The sequence below is a fragment of the Carcharodon carcharias genome, chromosome 28 (genome assembly GCF_017639515.1).
Source record: "Carcharodon carcharias isolate sCarCar2 chromosome 28, sCarCar2.pri, whole genome shotgun sequence".
Lineage (NCBI taxonomy): Eukaryota > Metazoa > Chordata > Chondrichthyes > Lamniformes > Lamnidae > Carcharodon > Carcharodon carcharias.
The window spans coordinates 38,053,728-38,070,346 of NC_054494.1; the positions used below are offsets into that span (position 1 = coordinate 38,053,728).

A 16,619-nucleotide genomic window follows, 5' to 3' on the forward strand; every position below is an offset into this window, starting at 1 on the left:
TGGTCTCACCAGAGCCTTATAAAGCCTCAGCAGCACATCCCTGCTTTTATTTTCTAGTCCTCTCGAAATAAATGCCAAAATTGCATTTGCCTTCCTAACTACCAACTCAACCTGCAAGTTAACCTTAAGAGAATCCTGGACTAGGACTCCCAAGTCCCTTTGCACTCCAGATTTCTGATTTCTCACCCCATTTAGAAAATAGTCTATGCCTCTATTCTTCCTACCAAAGTGCATAACCTCACACTTGCCCACGTTGTATTCCATCTGCCACTTCTTTGCCCATTCTCCTAACCTGTCCAAATCCTTCTGCAGCCTCCCCGCCTCCTCAATAATACCTGTCCCTCCACCTATCTTTGTATCATCTGCAAACTTAGCCAGAATGCCCTCAGTTCCTTCATCTAGATCATTAATATATAAAGTGAAAAGTTGTGGTCCCAACACTGACCCCTGCGGAACTCCACCAGTAACCGGCCACCATCCTGAGAAGGACCCCCTTATCCTCACTCTCTGCCTCCTGCCAGACAGCCAATCTTCTATCCATGCTAGTACCTTGCCTCTAACACCATAGGCCCTTATATTACTGAGCAGCCTCCTGTGCGGCACCTTGTCAAAGGCCTTCTGGAAGTCCAAGTAGATAACATCCATTGGCTCTCCTTTGTCCAACCTACTTGTTACCTCCTCAAAGAATTCCAACAGATTTGTCAGGCATGACCTCCCCTTGATGAAACCATGCTGACTTTGCCCTATTTTACCATACATTTCCAAGTATTCTGAAATCTCATCCTTAATAATGGACTCTAAAATCTTACCAACGACCAAGGTCAGGCTAATCGGCCTGTAATTTCCCGTCTTTTGCCTCACTCCCTTCTTAAACAGGGGGGTTACATTAGTGATTGGTCCCAGATCAGTTCAGGTGGAGACCGTCCCAATGGTACAGATCCCTCCTGTTCCAATACTGATGCCAGTGCCCCACTAAATGGAACCCCTCTTTCCCACACCACTCCTTTAGCCATGAGCTTACTTCCCTTATTCTCACGTCCCTATGCCAATTTGCACGTGGCTCAGGTAGTAATCCGGAGATTATAACCCTTGAGGACCTGTTCTTTAATTTAGTTCCTAGTTCCTGATAATCCCCGAACAGCAAGTACCTCGTACTTGTTGGACAAGGTCAAGAGCTGGGGCTCCTCTGTTCCTGAACAGAGGATCCCTCTACCTGCCTCACTTGCAGTCACACCCTGCTCATCCTGACCACTGACCGAACCTGAGGTACTTAATCTACCGGGTGTGACCACCTCCTGAAACAAAGCATCCAGGTAACTCTCCCCCTCCCGGATGTGCCGCAGTGTCCGGAGCTCGGACTCCAGCTCATCAATTCTGAGTTCCTCCAGAAACCAACACTTGCTGCAGATGTGGTCACTGCAGCTCACAATGGGATCTGCCAGCTCCCACATAATACAGCTACAGCACATCACCTGCCCAGCCATCTCGACTTAGATAATTAATTTATTAATTAGCTCTGTATTTTTTTTTCAAATTTGGTGCAGATTTCCTACGAACCAATCAGGTCACAGCTTTCCTGTGACATCACTTTTTCAGTTTTGGCTTCAGTTATACTGTGACCCGAGGTCACTGCTCCGGTGCTCCTCCCTCTGAGTCTGCTCCCTGGAGACAAGGCCACGAATCCCCGAGGTAAGCTAGATTTATACTCACCACTCCAGTGCTCCTCCCTCTGAGTCTGCTCCCAGGATTTACTCACCAATCAACTGCTTTTTCTTTAAAATCCACTTTCAGAAGAGTGTCCCTAGCAGGTCTGGTGCACTCCTGAAGGCACCGCCTCTTCCTCTCTTTTTTTTCAGGTTTGAGGAGATGGGGGGGTTGGAAACACTACAGCAATGGAATGTTTGGGGCTATTCCGTCCTTTGACAGTGGATCCTCCTCGATTCCCTCCTGAGTCGCGGTGTCTGCAGTGACTTCTCCCAGAATGCTTCTCAGTCACTTCTCACCAGCGCCCTCTGTTGGATGCTCTTCCTCCTGTTGAGTGCAAGAGTCCTTCTCCTCGATTCCCTCCTGAGTCGCAGTGGCTGTCGTGACCTCCCAGAATGCTTCAGTCACTTCTCATCAGCGCCCTTAGCTGGTCTGGCCTACTTGTGACTCCAGACCCCAAAGCAATGACACTTAAATGCCTTGTGAACAAGGGCAATTAGGGATGGGCAATAAATGCTGGCCCAGCCAGTGATGCCCACATGCCATGAACAAATATAAAAAAGGCTGATTAGTGAGAATCTATGCTATATAAAGGAGGAGAGGGGAAACATTGGGTCTAGCTTACCCCTGTTCAACAGGATGGATTTCCTGTGACCATCTGAACCCTTGGTGTGGCTCTTAATTTTATTTAATTATTATTTTAAAAATTGGTCCCATAGTTTGGACTGAAGCCTCAACCCTAAGTGTTTATCTTCCTTGGGCCTGGTGATGAACTGAACCATTCTTATGACAAATTCGGAAGTGTAGACTGGGGAAACCGCTTTCTACCCTGCATCAATCTTTGCTCTACTGTGCAGTCTCTTATTTTTTGACTTATGTTTGTTAACAGCTGGGAAGAGAAGGTCGGGGGCGCCTGAATACAAATCTTTAAAGTTTTATAAGATTTTCATCGAGTAGATACACAGAAAGAGATTACTCCCACTTATGAGAAAGATCAGAACCAGAGGGCAGCAATACCAAACAGTCGCCAAGATTTCGATAAGAACAAAATACTGCAGATGCTGGAAATCTGAAATAAAAACAGAGACTTCTGGAAAATCTCAGCGGGTCTGGCAGTGTCTGTGGAGAGAGAAACAGTTAATGTTTTGAGTCGAACATGACTCTTCTTCAGACCAGGAGGGTGGGGATATGCTGTTGGGAGGGGCAGGAGAATGAAAGGGAAAGTCTGAGATAGGGCAGAAGGCGGGAAGGGTTAAGTTACAGCGTCATGGTACAAAAGGCAAAGGGTGTGGTAATGGTTACAGTGAAGAAACAAAGCATTTGTCCAGAGTGAGTGTAAAGGTCAGAATAATGGACAGCTCTGTCCCAAAGCAAAAATGTGAAAAGCAAGAAATCAAATAGGGATTTCAGAAGAAACTCTTTTACCCAGAGAGTGGGGAAAGTGGTGGAATTGCTCGTACATGTTGAGGCCAATAGTATGGATGCATTTAAGGGGAGGTTAGATAAACAACAGGAGGGAGAAGGGAATAGTTAGTTGGTCATGCTGATTTTCGAGGAAGAATGAACAGCATGAAGTGGCTGGGCTGAATGGCCTGCTCCTGTGCTGTGCACTCCATTTAATATTTGGGCTGCTGGAAAGGTGTAAGGGCGCAGCTCCCTGATATCCACTTAAACCCGAGCCTGTGTGCAAAGGGCTCAGATTCAGGTGAGGCAATGGCGGGGGTGGGGGAATCTAAACCCTTTTGCCAATAATTCGGCTGTGCCGAAAGCGAGAAGCGAATTGTGCTAATGGGCTGAGATTATCTGCAGTCTGATGGGTTTTGTTTTGTACTCGGTCGGGTCCCACCCATTCACTGAGCTCCCACACACACTCTCTCTCTCTCTCTCTCTCTGCAGGTCTGGCTGTGCACAGTCATTTACTGGAGACTTGACTGTGAGCACACGTCTGTTGCCTCGGGCCAGGTCTCTCCTCTCAAAGTGTGGCAATCCCTTTAGAAATCACCAGAAAGCTGTCCTGGAAATTGCTTCATTCTTGATTACAGAAATCTCAGTGGGGGTCGCCGCAGCTCGGGAATCCGGATTAGGATGTGACTTCAGAATGGTATTGGTTTCTGTTCTTTCCACGCTCCTGTGTTACTGCTTTGTGGACGCCGAGGTAAGATTGCAGTTTAATCCATTACTTTAGAAATCACATCGCAAATTGGAGCGCACCCTTTCATTTGCACTCTCCTGAAGTTATAACGATAAGAAAACAGGAACAAATTGTATTCTATCTGCATGCTCCTGTGTCTGATAACCCTTGCTCTTTGCTCTAATGCCTAATGCCCCCAGTTTATTTAGTGTAGCTAGAATCTTAGACCTGATCCTGCATGCTGGGGTCTGGAGCGGAGATGCTGCAGGTTCTAAAGCGCCGGTCCTACAGACAGGGCAGACACTTGCACTAGATTAATTCATGTTTTAATAACGTTGTCTTCATTTCCAGATTGCAGAGACCCATCAAGCAAAAGACAACCACCTCTCAGGTAACACGTTTGATGCGTTAAACATTGTCAGATGCTCAGACACCGTTTGTACGTTGATTAGAAACTCTTGCATTTATATAGCCCCCTTCACAACCTCGGGATGTCCCAAAAGCGCTTTACAGCCAATGGAGTACTGTTGAACTGTTGAAGTGTAGTCACTGTTGTAATGCAGGAATAGCTTAATACAAAACATAACAGAAAATATAAACATATTACAGATATTTATTTATCGCACCTCATCAGATCTCAAAGCCTTTCCCTCTGCATGAAATAGAGACAAGTCACATTGTAAATTTTACCCACACCGAGGTTTGTTTTCATTAATTTGCTATAAAATAATTTATTATTGAAAATAACACTGTTAAAAGCAAAGAAGGATGAATGCCTAGTTAAGTTTTTAGTTTGGAAATGCAAGTTGCCAGCCTGATTTACCCGTTCCTGTCATTATCGTAAAACTGGTTGGAAGGATAAATGGGTTTTTTGTGCAATTCAACATGTTCCTACATTACTTGGATCTTTCCATCAGGAAGGAGTGAAGCTGGGTTGGTGCAAGGGCGGTTACTTGCTGGGAGCAATGTTTTTATTTCTCCAATTGGAAGATCAAACAAGTTCAATGACGAAATGGTTCTAATAGGTTCAAATAATATAATTCTGGGTGAGATTTCACAGATAGGCAGAACAAGCTCCAGGGATTGAATGGTCCATTTGTGTTTCTGTATTCCACAGATAGCCCCTTATACACAAACACACACCCACACCTATACACAAACACAAATACATGCGTACACTAACACACAAATACATATGCAAACATACACAAACACACAAATACATATGCAAACATACACACATACATACACAAACACATAAATACACAAACACAGACATACACACAGACACCTACACACATCAACCCATTCCCAACATGTACTGTAGTGGAGTTGGGTCTGGGTGGGGATTCTTTTCAATTCAAGAAATTGTCATTTAAGCTGGACTTTTTGAGTCTGTCAAAGGTTTTAAAAAGAAAATATAGACTTGCATTTATATGTTACCTGCATCATCTTCTGATGTCCCAAACCCTTTACAGCCAATGAATTAGTTTTTGAAGCATAGTTACTACTGTAATGTAGAAAACACATGGGTCAGGTTGTGCACAGCAAGCTCCCAGAATCAGCATTCTGGTAATGACAGATAATCTTTTATTTTGTTGATTGAAGAATGAATATTGGCTAGGGCATGGGAATAACTCCCCTGCTCTTCTTTAAATAGCACCATGAGATCCTTTACATCCACTGGAGAGGTTTACAATCTCATCCAAAAGGCAGCACCTCTAACAGTGCGGCACTTCCTCACTGGGTGTCAGCCTTGGTTTTTGCACTAAGTCTTTGGAGTGGAGCTTGAAGCAGCAGCTCCTGAGTTAGCACTGAGAATGCTAACCACTAAGTCACAATGAACAACACATGCTGGGTATTGTGCATTGCAACAAAGAGGTCTGGTGGAGGTGAATGGTGCTATTTGTAACTGCAGGAATGGAGCTTTGTGCCTAGAGGAGGAAGCAAAGCTGTTCACCTCATGTGCTTCCCATTAGCAAAGTTTACACCCTGTCCTATTCAGTAGGGATTCAGTTTGAGAAAAAACATGGGGGCAATCCAATCCCCCAGATTCAAATGCATCTTAATATCAAAGCAGAGGATCTCATTTTTGAATAGTACCCATTGTGAAATTATGTTTATGTTGTCTATGATGCTCACACTAGCAACTTGAATGCCTAAAGTGAGCTCAATCAAGATCCCGGTCTGACCTGTACAGCTACCAGGGCATCAGAATTTTGTTAATTTAGTTTAATTGTTTTAACTTGAAAAGAGTTACCAGGGCATCAGTAGGAGTTCTCCCATTTTCTGGGATTAAGGCACTTGCCATATATTAAGGAACTTTGTTTATAAGAGTCTAAATACACCATTTTTCTGGTATTGCAGTTTGGCTAAAAGATGTGGGTTCAAACCCCTCTATAGACGTGACCACACAATCTAGCCAGATACTGTGGGACAGTACTGAGAGAGTGCTGCATGGCTGGATTGCCATCTTTCAGAGATGTTAAACCAAGGCTCTGTCTGCCCTCTCAAGTGGACATAAAAGATCTGTAGCATCATTCAAAGAGGACAGGAAAACCCCACAGTGTTTTGGACCAATGTTTCTCTCACAACCAACTCCACTAAAAATTGATTGCCTGGTCATCCATTCATTTGCTAAGTGTATTCCTTTGCTGTTCAAAAATTGGCTGCCGTACTTATCTACATAAAAACCATTTCAAAAGGCAATCTTTCCATTGTAAAGCACTTTGGAACATTCTGAGGATGTGAGTAAACAACGTAAGTGGAAATTTTTCTTTTAAAATATTTTATACCTTGTTTAATGTGGCTCTGCAATGTCCCTAATGGAGTAATTTAATCTACTCTGTAAGATACGTGTGTGCACCGAACATCTGTTCCAAAACACTGCTTCAGTCTCACCTGGATATTGTCATAGCTCTGAGTACTGCACTTTAACAAGGTTGTGAAGGCATTAGATAGGGTGCAGAAAAGATTCATGAGGATAGTTCTAGGGATGAGGAACTTCAGTTATGTAGGTGGATTGGAGAAGTTGGGACTGTTCTTCTTGGGGAAGAGAAGGTTGAGATTAGATTTGCTGGAGGTATTCAAAAGCATGAGGGGTGTGGACAGAGTAGATAGGGAAAAGCTGTTCCCATTGGTGGAAGGATCAAGAACAAGAGGGCACAGATTTAAGGTAATTGGCAAAAGAAGCAATGGTGACATGAAGGAAAACTTATTCACACAGCGAGTGGTTAGGATCTGGAATGCACAGCCTGAGAGTGGGATGGAGGCAGGTTCATTCAAGGCGTTAAAGGAGAATTGAATCATTATCTGAAAAGGAAAAATTTGCATGTCTAAAGGGAAAAGGCAACGGAATGGCACAAGGTGAATTGCTCCTTCAGCATGGAGACAACAGGCTGAATGGTCTCCTTCTGTGTGCTATAACATTCTATAATTCTATGATATGCTGTGGAAAGTGTTATCCTTTTGGATCCAACATATTTCAGCTTTGAAAGACGATTCATATTTCTGGTAACTTTTAAAATCTGCCTGTGTTGTGAGACTCCTTTTTTTATATATACGAGAATTCTGCTGGTATTTTTCTGAGTAGCTTGTTTGGTAAGGATACAGACGGTCCAATATGCTGAACCAAGGAATTGTAAGAGGCTGGCTAATGTTCATGGTTCCCCACATTTTGAGTTCTCTGTTCTTCCTATACAATGGGGGCTGCAAAAGACCTTATTTGCTGTAAGGTAGACTGTTTGTTTTACTCCTGTCCCTGCCCCCAACCCATTGTGTTAATGGTTGCTCATTTGGTAGCATTCCTGTCCCTATGTCAGATCGCTGTGGGTTCAAATCCCACTCCAGAGACTAAAGCGTAAAAATCTAGATTAATACAGCACTGAGGGAGTGCTGCACTGTCTGAAGTGATGTCTCTCCGATGTGATGTCAAATGGAGGCCCCATCTCCTTGCTTGGGTGGATGTATAAGATCCCATGGCACTATTTTGAAGAAGAGCAGGGGAGTTCTCCCTGGCGTCCTAGTCAATATTTGTCCTTAATCGACATCGCTAAAAGATTATCTGCTCATTATCATATTACGGCTTGTGGGAGCTTGCTGTGTGCAAATTGGCTGCTGTGTTTCTTACATTATAACAGTAACTATACTTCAAAAGTACTTAATTGGCTGGAAAGGGCTTTGGGATGTCCTGAGGTTGTGAAAGGCACTTTATAAATGCAAGTCTTTCAGTAATTAGTTGACACAGTGATGCCAATAGATATTATGTACAACCAGAGAACAGGGATGATTAAAGTTTAGAAACTTTGCACAAGGAATTGGAAGGGTTTAGCAGAAAGTAATATGTTCTCAAATACCTCTTAGTGGTTGGAATACAAGCAGCATTGGTAGGTTCCTGGGAGCAAATTACTTGCCAGCCCTCTTTAACGGTGTAAAATGGGTGAAGAACAAACCTAATTCCTTGATACATCCTTTGTTTCCACAGCTGTTGGCTGGTGCTTGGGCAGTTTCACCAAGCTGGGTTATTATACCAGGTCAGTGACATTCACTGTGACTGGAGAAGAGTGTCTGAAGTGGACAGAATTCCCAGACTATGTCCAGCAATATCCCAACAAGGGCCTTGGTGACCACAATTTCTGCCGCAATCCCGATGGTGAAACTATTCCATGGTGTTTCTACAGGAAGAAAACGGGGTCAATAAGCTGGTCAGAATGCGACTGCAACCACGGTAAACAGTTTGGTTATCTTTACACTCATCGCAGCCATTAAAATGGGTGGACGGATCCCAGGATTATGTGTTGGACTCCACATTGCGGATCTAGGCAAGAAGGAAAATAACATTGACAGGAGGGCTGAGCCTTGCTTTCTCCCTTGAAGAAGGAATTAAAATCCCATGGGCCGGTTCTTGGAGTAAGGCCCAGTCACCTTCACTGCCAAGTGGATGATGTGTGGCTTGGGAAAGGTTGGAAGGAATGTAAAATTCAAGGGATAACCAATCAAACATTGAGCACCCTGGAAAAGGATCTGCCAGGATGCTTAGCAACTGGTGTGAGGGTTGCTTTTAGCAATGGAAGGGTGTGCTCCACAGAATACTTCCACAGCAGCAATTTTTCACCTCATGATAGAGGAAAAATTGGCAAAGCCAAGGCCTATTACACGCATCCCAAGAATTGGGGCGATGGAGGTGCCAGTGTGGGCTGTTGTCATCTAAGCTAGTCAAGCTCAAACTCTGTTGTGGGGTGGCTGAGCTGCACTATTTATGATAGAGTTGATTAGCAGACACTTCTTGGGTGGAAACTTCAAACACTACAAGCGCCAAATCCTCCTCTCTCCACTGGGGAAGGGGCAACTGTCAATAATTGGGGATGGAGGACAGAGAGGTACAGGATGAAGTTTGCTTTGCTATGCCAAACAAGGAAAGATACCTAGATTATCAAAAAAAGTAACTTTTTCAGATATCTTGTAATTAAGGAGTGAAAAGGTTCAATGTGAGGATACACTGTAGAAACAAATTAATTGGAAAGGTGGGGGAACCTGTAGATAGAAAGAGTAGGAACATTTGGCGAAAATATGTGACATATACTAAAGAAGTGTGTTGGAATACTCCCCACTTGCCTGGATGAGTGCAGCTCCCACAACACTCAAGAAGCTTGACATCGTCCAGGACAAACAGCCCACTTGATTGGCACTCCATCCACAAACATTCACTCCATCCACCACTGATGCACAGTAGTAGCAGTATGTGCCATCTACAAGATGCACTGCAGAAATGCACCAAGGCTCCTTCGAGAGCATCTTCCAAACCCACGACCACTGCCATCTAGAAGGACAAGGGCAACAGAAAGATGGGAACACCACCACCTGAAAGTTCCCCTCCAAGCCACTTACCATCCTGACTTGAAAGTATTTCGCTGTTCCCTCACTGTCAGTGGGTCAAATCCTGGAACTCCCTTCCTAACAGCATTGTGAGTGCACCTACACCACATGGACTGCAGTGGTTCAAAAAGGCAACTCACCACCACCTTCTCAAGGGCAACTAAGTATGGGCAATAAATGCTGGCCCAGCCAGCGAAGCCCACATCCCTTGAATGAATAAAAAAAACACGTACATGTTTTGAACATTCCCCCACCTCCCTGCCAATTTTCACTCTTTGTCACCTTGAGGGTCTTTACGCTGAACATTGTCTGCTCTCTTGCTGTCACATCCTTCCTTCAGAAGTATGTCCAGACAGTGTATTTCTTGCTGGATATTTCTGGAAACCAATCGAATGAAGACCCTTCCCCCATTTACCCCTTCCTCATCATGGGATGGCAATTGTAGCACCTCGTGCTGCCACTCGAGCTGAGAGCTGCTGCCCCAGCATCGAACAGGGATTAACCTGCACGTCCTAAACTGTATGGCTCACCTACTCGCTTCCTTAATAAGCCAAGCGAGTGGAGATTCCGAGGTCACTCGCCTCAAAGAATCCTCTCTCGATCTGAGCGAACTTGCTGAATATCAACAAGTCTTTCAAGAAAGGATCTAGGAGCCAAAAGTGAGATTTATGGAATAATAGAATTTTCAAGTTGAATTTGACCTTCCCAGTCAGCCTGGCTGAATAATGCTGCCGTCCACTCGAGTCTGTGTTGCCAACTCATGTGCATTCTTAAATTTGATATCAGGTTTACTATTCAATTGATTCTACAAATGTCTATCAGCCTAAATCTCGGAAACAGCAAGTGGTGCATTGGCTGCGGCTATGCTGTGGCAGCAGCGATGCATCGGCGATGAGGTCACCTCTAAAAAGGTCATTAAACGGAGCTGCATTGGTGCTAATGGAGTTACACCGCACTCTTTGGGCTGGCAGGTGGAAAACTGCGATGTGGTCCAGGAGGGCAGGATTATCGAGACACCAGTAATGCGAGGGCAAAATCAGCATGCAATTAGTGGTGGGTTAAGATGCTTTAGGAGAATTTTAGTGGTTGCTTATGTATTTCCAACATTTTCAATAACTGGTTTGAGGTATTTTTGGTCTGTGTAATGTGTACCAATTTATTTTGATTAAGGAGTTGTTACTTCTCAAAGGACAAAAGGCTGTTCATAGTTTTCCTGGATTTTTAAGGTGCTATTCGATTGAGTGGAGGAGCCAGCCAACATGAGGGAAGGGTGGAGCTACTTTACAATGGACAATGGGGCACTGTCTGTGACAAGAATTGGGATGATAGAGATGCCAGTGTGGTCTGTCGCCAGCTAGGCTTGAGGTATGAATGTTGGAACAATACATCCAGCAATTATCCTGAACATAGTAATTACAGGTGTTGCCAAGGTTATATTAAACCTCTGGAGCAACGTACAGCTCTTGGTATCATACTGTTCAATGTTTAGTCACTTTATAGACAGTGTTTTTACTGTACCACAGCAGGAATTGTTTGCATCAGTTTTGAACCATTTCATTGCTGGTTGGGTGAGGGGCTGCTAGATTTGTCTCATTGATCCTTTCACTGTTTTTAAATGACAAAGTTTGCCGAAGCTGGGTGTATAAAGTGGCTGAGCCAATTGAACCTGTGCTGTGTTAGCCAGAGAACAAGTACACTCGTGCCATGCCTAGATAGTGTGCCAACTGAAAGCTGAGGAAGGAACCTGTTTGTACATTACTAAAGCAGAGCAGCTGGGGAGGTGATGAAGTAGTGGAAATGTCACTGGGCTAGTGATCCAGAGGCCCTGGGGATTCAAATAATACCATGACAACTGATGGAATAAAAAAACTGGAATTCATAGCTGGTCTCAGTAATGGTGACCATGAAACTATCATCAATTGTTGTAAAAACCCAACTGGTTCACTAATGTCCTTCAGGGAAGGAAATCTGCTGTCCTTACCTGGTCTGACCTAGATGTAACTCCGCAGTGTGGTTGACTCTTAGCTGCCCCCCTGAAATGGTCTAGCAAGCCACCCAGTTCAAGGGCAGTTAGGGATGGGCAACAATTGTTGGCCTTGCCAGTGACACCCCACATCCCATGAAGGAATAAAAAAATTACAGAGGTCCCCAAGCAGGCAATCTTTTGGGCCAGAGATGTATCCCAACATGAGCAGAGTCCAGAAAGGGAGAACTGTTCAAACTTTTAATATCCAGACCAAACTTACTTGCATCAGAGGAAAGATAAGGAGAATTTACTTAACGTAGTGAGTTGTTACATTCTGGAATGTATTGCCTGAAAGTTTGGCGGAAGCATATTAAATAGCAACTTCCAAAAGGGATTTGGTTGTACACATGAAACAGAAAACTTGGCAGGGCTATGGGGAAAGAGCAGGGCTGCAAGTCTAATTGGATAGCCCCAAAGAGCTAGCAAAGGCACGATGGGCTGAGTGGCCACTTTTCATGCTGTAAAATTCTATGTTTCACAAATTCAAATGTAATTTATTGTATGTTGTTCTCTCTGTACCATCGGTATTTCCTGGTCTGAAGGTAGCCAACCAAACTTAACGTGTAAGTTTCATTCTATCTCCCTTTTGCAAGCTTATTGAAATTTCAATGAAAATTGGCACCTCGAATCCCAAACACAAGCCCTACCACATACACACTCTTATAATGGATTTGACTATTGTTCCTTTAGTAGACTTCAGGGAAAAAGACAAAGGCTGAAATCAAGCTTGACTTTTGGGGGTGAAGGTCATCTTGAGGACAGAGCAACTTTAGACAATCGACTGCCACACCCCAGTATAAAACCAGCAGCTGACTCACTATTGCCCAAGATGAACATCACGCCCGCCATTTGAGTTAAAATCAAATCAGTATCACAATGGGGTCAGTATTCCTAGTGTTCCCTCTCTAGGCCCACTTTGAGATACGAAGCTGAACACTTTGGGGTGTTGAAGTCTGCAGTTACTCTCAGTACTGACCTTAGCTCCTGTATATCTCTGTAATATGGGACTGGTTCCCCTCTGGCTTCTCCTTTAATTCAGGCAGAAGATTTTATGATACATGCTCATGGCTGGAAGTTTCCACAGCAGAGCTGTTACATTGTGAACACTATGACACCCTCAAAAGCAATTTTGTTCTAATCTATATTTACAAAATTTGTCTGTAACATGGAATGAATAGTAAATCAAACGTTGGACGCAGCAATCTCAAGGATATGGGATTTTTTTTTATATATATTACTTATATTACACTTTACATACACTATATATATTTATACTTTATATGTTCCATACTGGAATCAGGACCTTTCCTCATAGAAATGGTTAGAACAAAACTAAATAACACAGCCAAGCAATGATGTTGTGAATGTATCTTATGTATCAGCTGTGGCTCAGTTGGTTGCACTCTTGCCTATGGTTCATACGGTTGTAAATTCCAAACCTACACCAGGCCTGAAGCCCAAAACTTTAGGTTGACTATCCAATGTGACACACCATTGAAGTGTTATACTTCTGTTACAGGAGGTCACAAGGGCAATTGCTGTTATTGTTCATTTTAAATTTGAGGTTGCTTAACAAAAATCTATGAAGTGTAATAGGGATATGATGAGGATGATGGCGGCACAGTGGTAATGTTACTGCTCTAGTAGTTCACAGACCCAGGCTAATGCTCTGGGAACATGGGTTCAAATCCCATCATGGCAGCTGGTTGACTTTAAAATAAATAAAATCTGGAATCTAAAGGTAATCTCAGTAATGGTGACCATGATAACTATCATCAGTTGTAAAAACCCATCTGGGTCACTAATGCCCTTTAAGGAAGGAAATCTGCCACCCTGCCTGGCCTGGAGTACTTGTGACTCCAGATCCACAACACAGAAACTCATCAAGGCTCCTTAGGCAGCACCTTCCAAACCCACTGCCACTACCACCTACAAGGCAAGGGCATCAGACACATAGGAACTAGCACCTGCAAGTTCCCCTCCAAGCCACACACCATCCTGACTTGGAAATATATCGCCGTTCCTTCACTGTTGCTGGGTCAAAATCCTGGAACTCCCTCCCTAACAGCACTGTGGGTGTACCTACACCACATGGACTGCAGCCGTTCAAGAAGGCAGCTCACCACCACCTTCTCAAGGGCAATTAGGGATGGGTAATAAATGCTGGCCCAGCCAGCAACACCCTGTAGATGACTTTTTAAAAATGTAGTTGACTCTTAACTGCCCTCTGAGATGGCCTAGGAAACCACTCAGTTCAAGGGTATTTAGGGGTGGGTAACTTGTCAGCGACGCCCACATCCCATGAAAGAATTAAAAATAAAGTGAAGATGGGTAAAAAATGGAGGTCTATTGCAGATCATCCATGATCTCATGAACTGGAAGAACAGGCTTAAGGGGGCCAAATAGTCATTTCCTATCCCTGTGGTACTGGAGATAGAAGTTGAGTACTGTTCCAGGAGCTATCTGTTGCTCTCTGTGTTGGCATAATAGCATTAACATACAGTGGGGAAAGGGAACACAAGATGCTGGAGTGACCCATAGGGGTGATATGGCCTGTCTCAGGTCATTTTAGCCCTGTGATTCCTTTCAGGATTGAAATAACCTGAGCAAATGTAATCCAGTGAAAAGAGAAACAGAGTAATTATTTATCAAATCTACAAAAGGAGCTAAATTTCTGTTGCTATTTTTAGTTCATTGATTAACATCCCTGTTAAATTTCTACATTGTTTTACTACAGTCATTAGCCTATTTATTTTTAGAAAGTTAACGGCTACATCAAAATAGCACACATTTATTAGTTAGCAGGCTAAAAATAATTCAGAGGAAATTAATCTCCAAAACATGCAGTGTGAACAATTCTACTCATGAAATAACTAGTTGTCACTTCCTTTCCATTTCCCTCATATCCTCTTTCACCTTACCACTCTTTCCATTCTCTCCATTAACCCCTTTTCCCACTGCGACCTCTTAATCCTTCCTTTCCTCCCCATCCTAACTTTCTCTTCTGTCGCTTGCATTCAAAGTGAAATAGGCGTTGGCAAGAAGAATTCATTCTTTGGCGCGGGATCAGGCCCCATACATATGGATGTGGTTCACTGTCGTGGTGATGAGACAGCCTTGCTAGAATGTGGAAACAGCACGTTAGCAAATGGAGTTTGCAGACATGGCAATGATGCAGGAGTTGTGTGTGGACTTCCAGAAGGTAAAGATCAGAAGTAAACTCCTCAGAAAATTTAACTGGAATCATTGGATTTGCGAAGAAAAACAGTTGATGTTTATTATTATTGTATAATGTAACATAAAACCATAAGACATAGGAGCAGAAATTAGGCCATTCGGCCCATCGAGTCTGCTTCGCCATTCAATCATGGCTGATAAGTTTCTCAACCCCATTCTCCCGCCTTCTCCCCGTAACCTTTGATCCCCTTACCAGTCAAGAACTTATCTATCTCAGTCTTAAATACACTCAATGACCTGGCCTCCACAGCCTTCTGTGGCAATGAATTCCATAGATTCACCACTCTCTGGCTAAAGAAGTTTCTCCTCATCTCTGTTCTAAAATGTCTTCCCTTTACTCTGAGGCTGTGCCCTCGGGTCCTAGTCTCTCCTACCAATGGAAACATCTTCCCCACGTCCACTCTATCCAGGCCTTTCAGTATTCTGTAAGTTTCAATCAGATCCCCCCTCATCCTTCTAAACTCCATCGAGTATAGACCCAGAGTCCTCAAACATTCCTCATATGTTAAGCCTTTCATTCCTGGGATCGTTCTCATGAACCTCCACTGGACCCTCTCCAGGGCCAGCACATGTTAGACAAAGAACTGGAAATCATCTTAATGTAACTGGGTTCCCTTAATATCCTAACACCTACCAAATCCCCTTCCCCCAAATAAGTGCAATTTTTCATTAGGAGATTGAGTAGAAATGTCTCTTAGAACACAAGCAGCAGATAAGTTATTTTATATCCTGTCTCTGTGACAGACACACTGTCCCAGAGTCTAGCAATGATATTCTACAACCTGGAAAAAAGTGAGAGCTGGCAAAGATGGGGCAGCCTATTCCTCAGTGTGGAAAATGATTAGGCTCTGCAACCTCCTAGTGCTGGCATCTCTGAGATAAGAGACTCATCAGGTGGATAATTGGACATTCAAAACTCACCTCTCTGTGCCATAGGCTCTCCTACTCAGTGTCCTAAAGTTATCACCATTGTGTTTTAGTGTGAAAAAGAGAATTGTCATTGATTGAGGAATAGATTGTTATTAAAATATCACTTTACATGGCCTTGTCTTGTTTTTCTCAAGTGCAGGTTCAGTAATGCCCATTCGTCTGGTTGGAGGGGAGGAGGACTATGAAGGGCGAGTTGAGGTCTTTCATGGTGGAGAGTGGGGGACTGTGTGTGATGACCAGTGGGATGATCTGGACGCGGAGGTTGTCTGCAGACAATTGGGCTTAAGGTACAATAACCACACAAGGGGAAGTATTTTCTACCTCTTCAAAGGTTCAGATTTAGCAAGTAGAAATTCAGTATTGCTGAAAAAGAGACATTTTTTGTCAAAGCTTATCGTCGTGCACTCCTCGGGACAATTCGCAAGAATACCAAAAGTAAAGGGAACAACGGTTTATACTAAACAAAAACAGAATTACCTGGAAAAACTCAGCAGGTCTGGCAGCATCAGCGGAGAAGAAAAGAGTTGACGTTTCGAGTCCTCATGACCCTTCGACAGAACTTGAGTTCGAGTGCAAGAAAGAGTTGAAATATAAGCTGGTTTAAGGTGTGTGTGTGGGGGGGGCGGAGAGATAGAGAGAGAGAGAGGTGGAGTGGGGGGTGTGGTTGTCGGGACAAACAAGCAGTGATAGAAGCAGATCATCAAAAGATGTCACCAG

At 43.6% G+C, this 16,619-nt stretch overlaps 1 protein-coding gene across 5 annotated transcripts in view; it reads left to right on the forward strand.

Annotated features, from left to right (window-relative positions):
- The first annotated feature begins 3,001 nt into the window (after nt 1-3,001).
- si:ch211-51a6.2 (neurotrypsin) overlaps nt 3,002-16,619 on the forward strand; it is a 45,158-nt gene continuing 31,540 nt past the window's right edge. The window contains exons 1-7 of one of the 5 annotated variants that reach the window (XM_041176041.1): nt 3,002-3,033; nt 3,601-3,859; nt 4,187-4,226; nt 8,319-8,561; nt 10,936-11,074; nt 14,759-14,937; nt 16,042-16,189. In XM_041176041.1, the coding sequence (XP_041031975.1) occupies nt 3,803-3,859; nt 4,187-4,226; nt 8,319-8,561; nt 10,936-11,074; nt 14,759-14,937; nt 16,042-16,189 (806 nt within the window). In that variant the 5' untranslated portion in view covers nt 3,002-3,033; nt 3,601-3,802. Of the gene's footprint in view, nt 3,034-3,464; nt 3,860-4,186; nt 4,227-8,318; nt 8,562-10,935; nt 11,075-14,758; nt 14,938-16,041; nt 16,190-16,619 lie in introns of those variants that run through there. The other 4 variants (XM_041176040.1, XM_041176044.1, XM_041176043.1 and 1 more) reach the window with 4 other exon arrangements.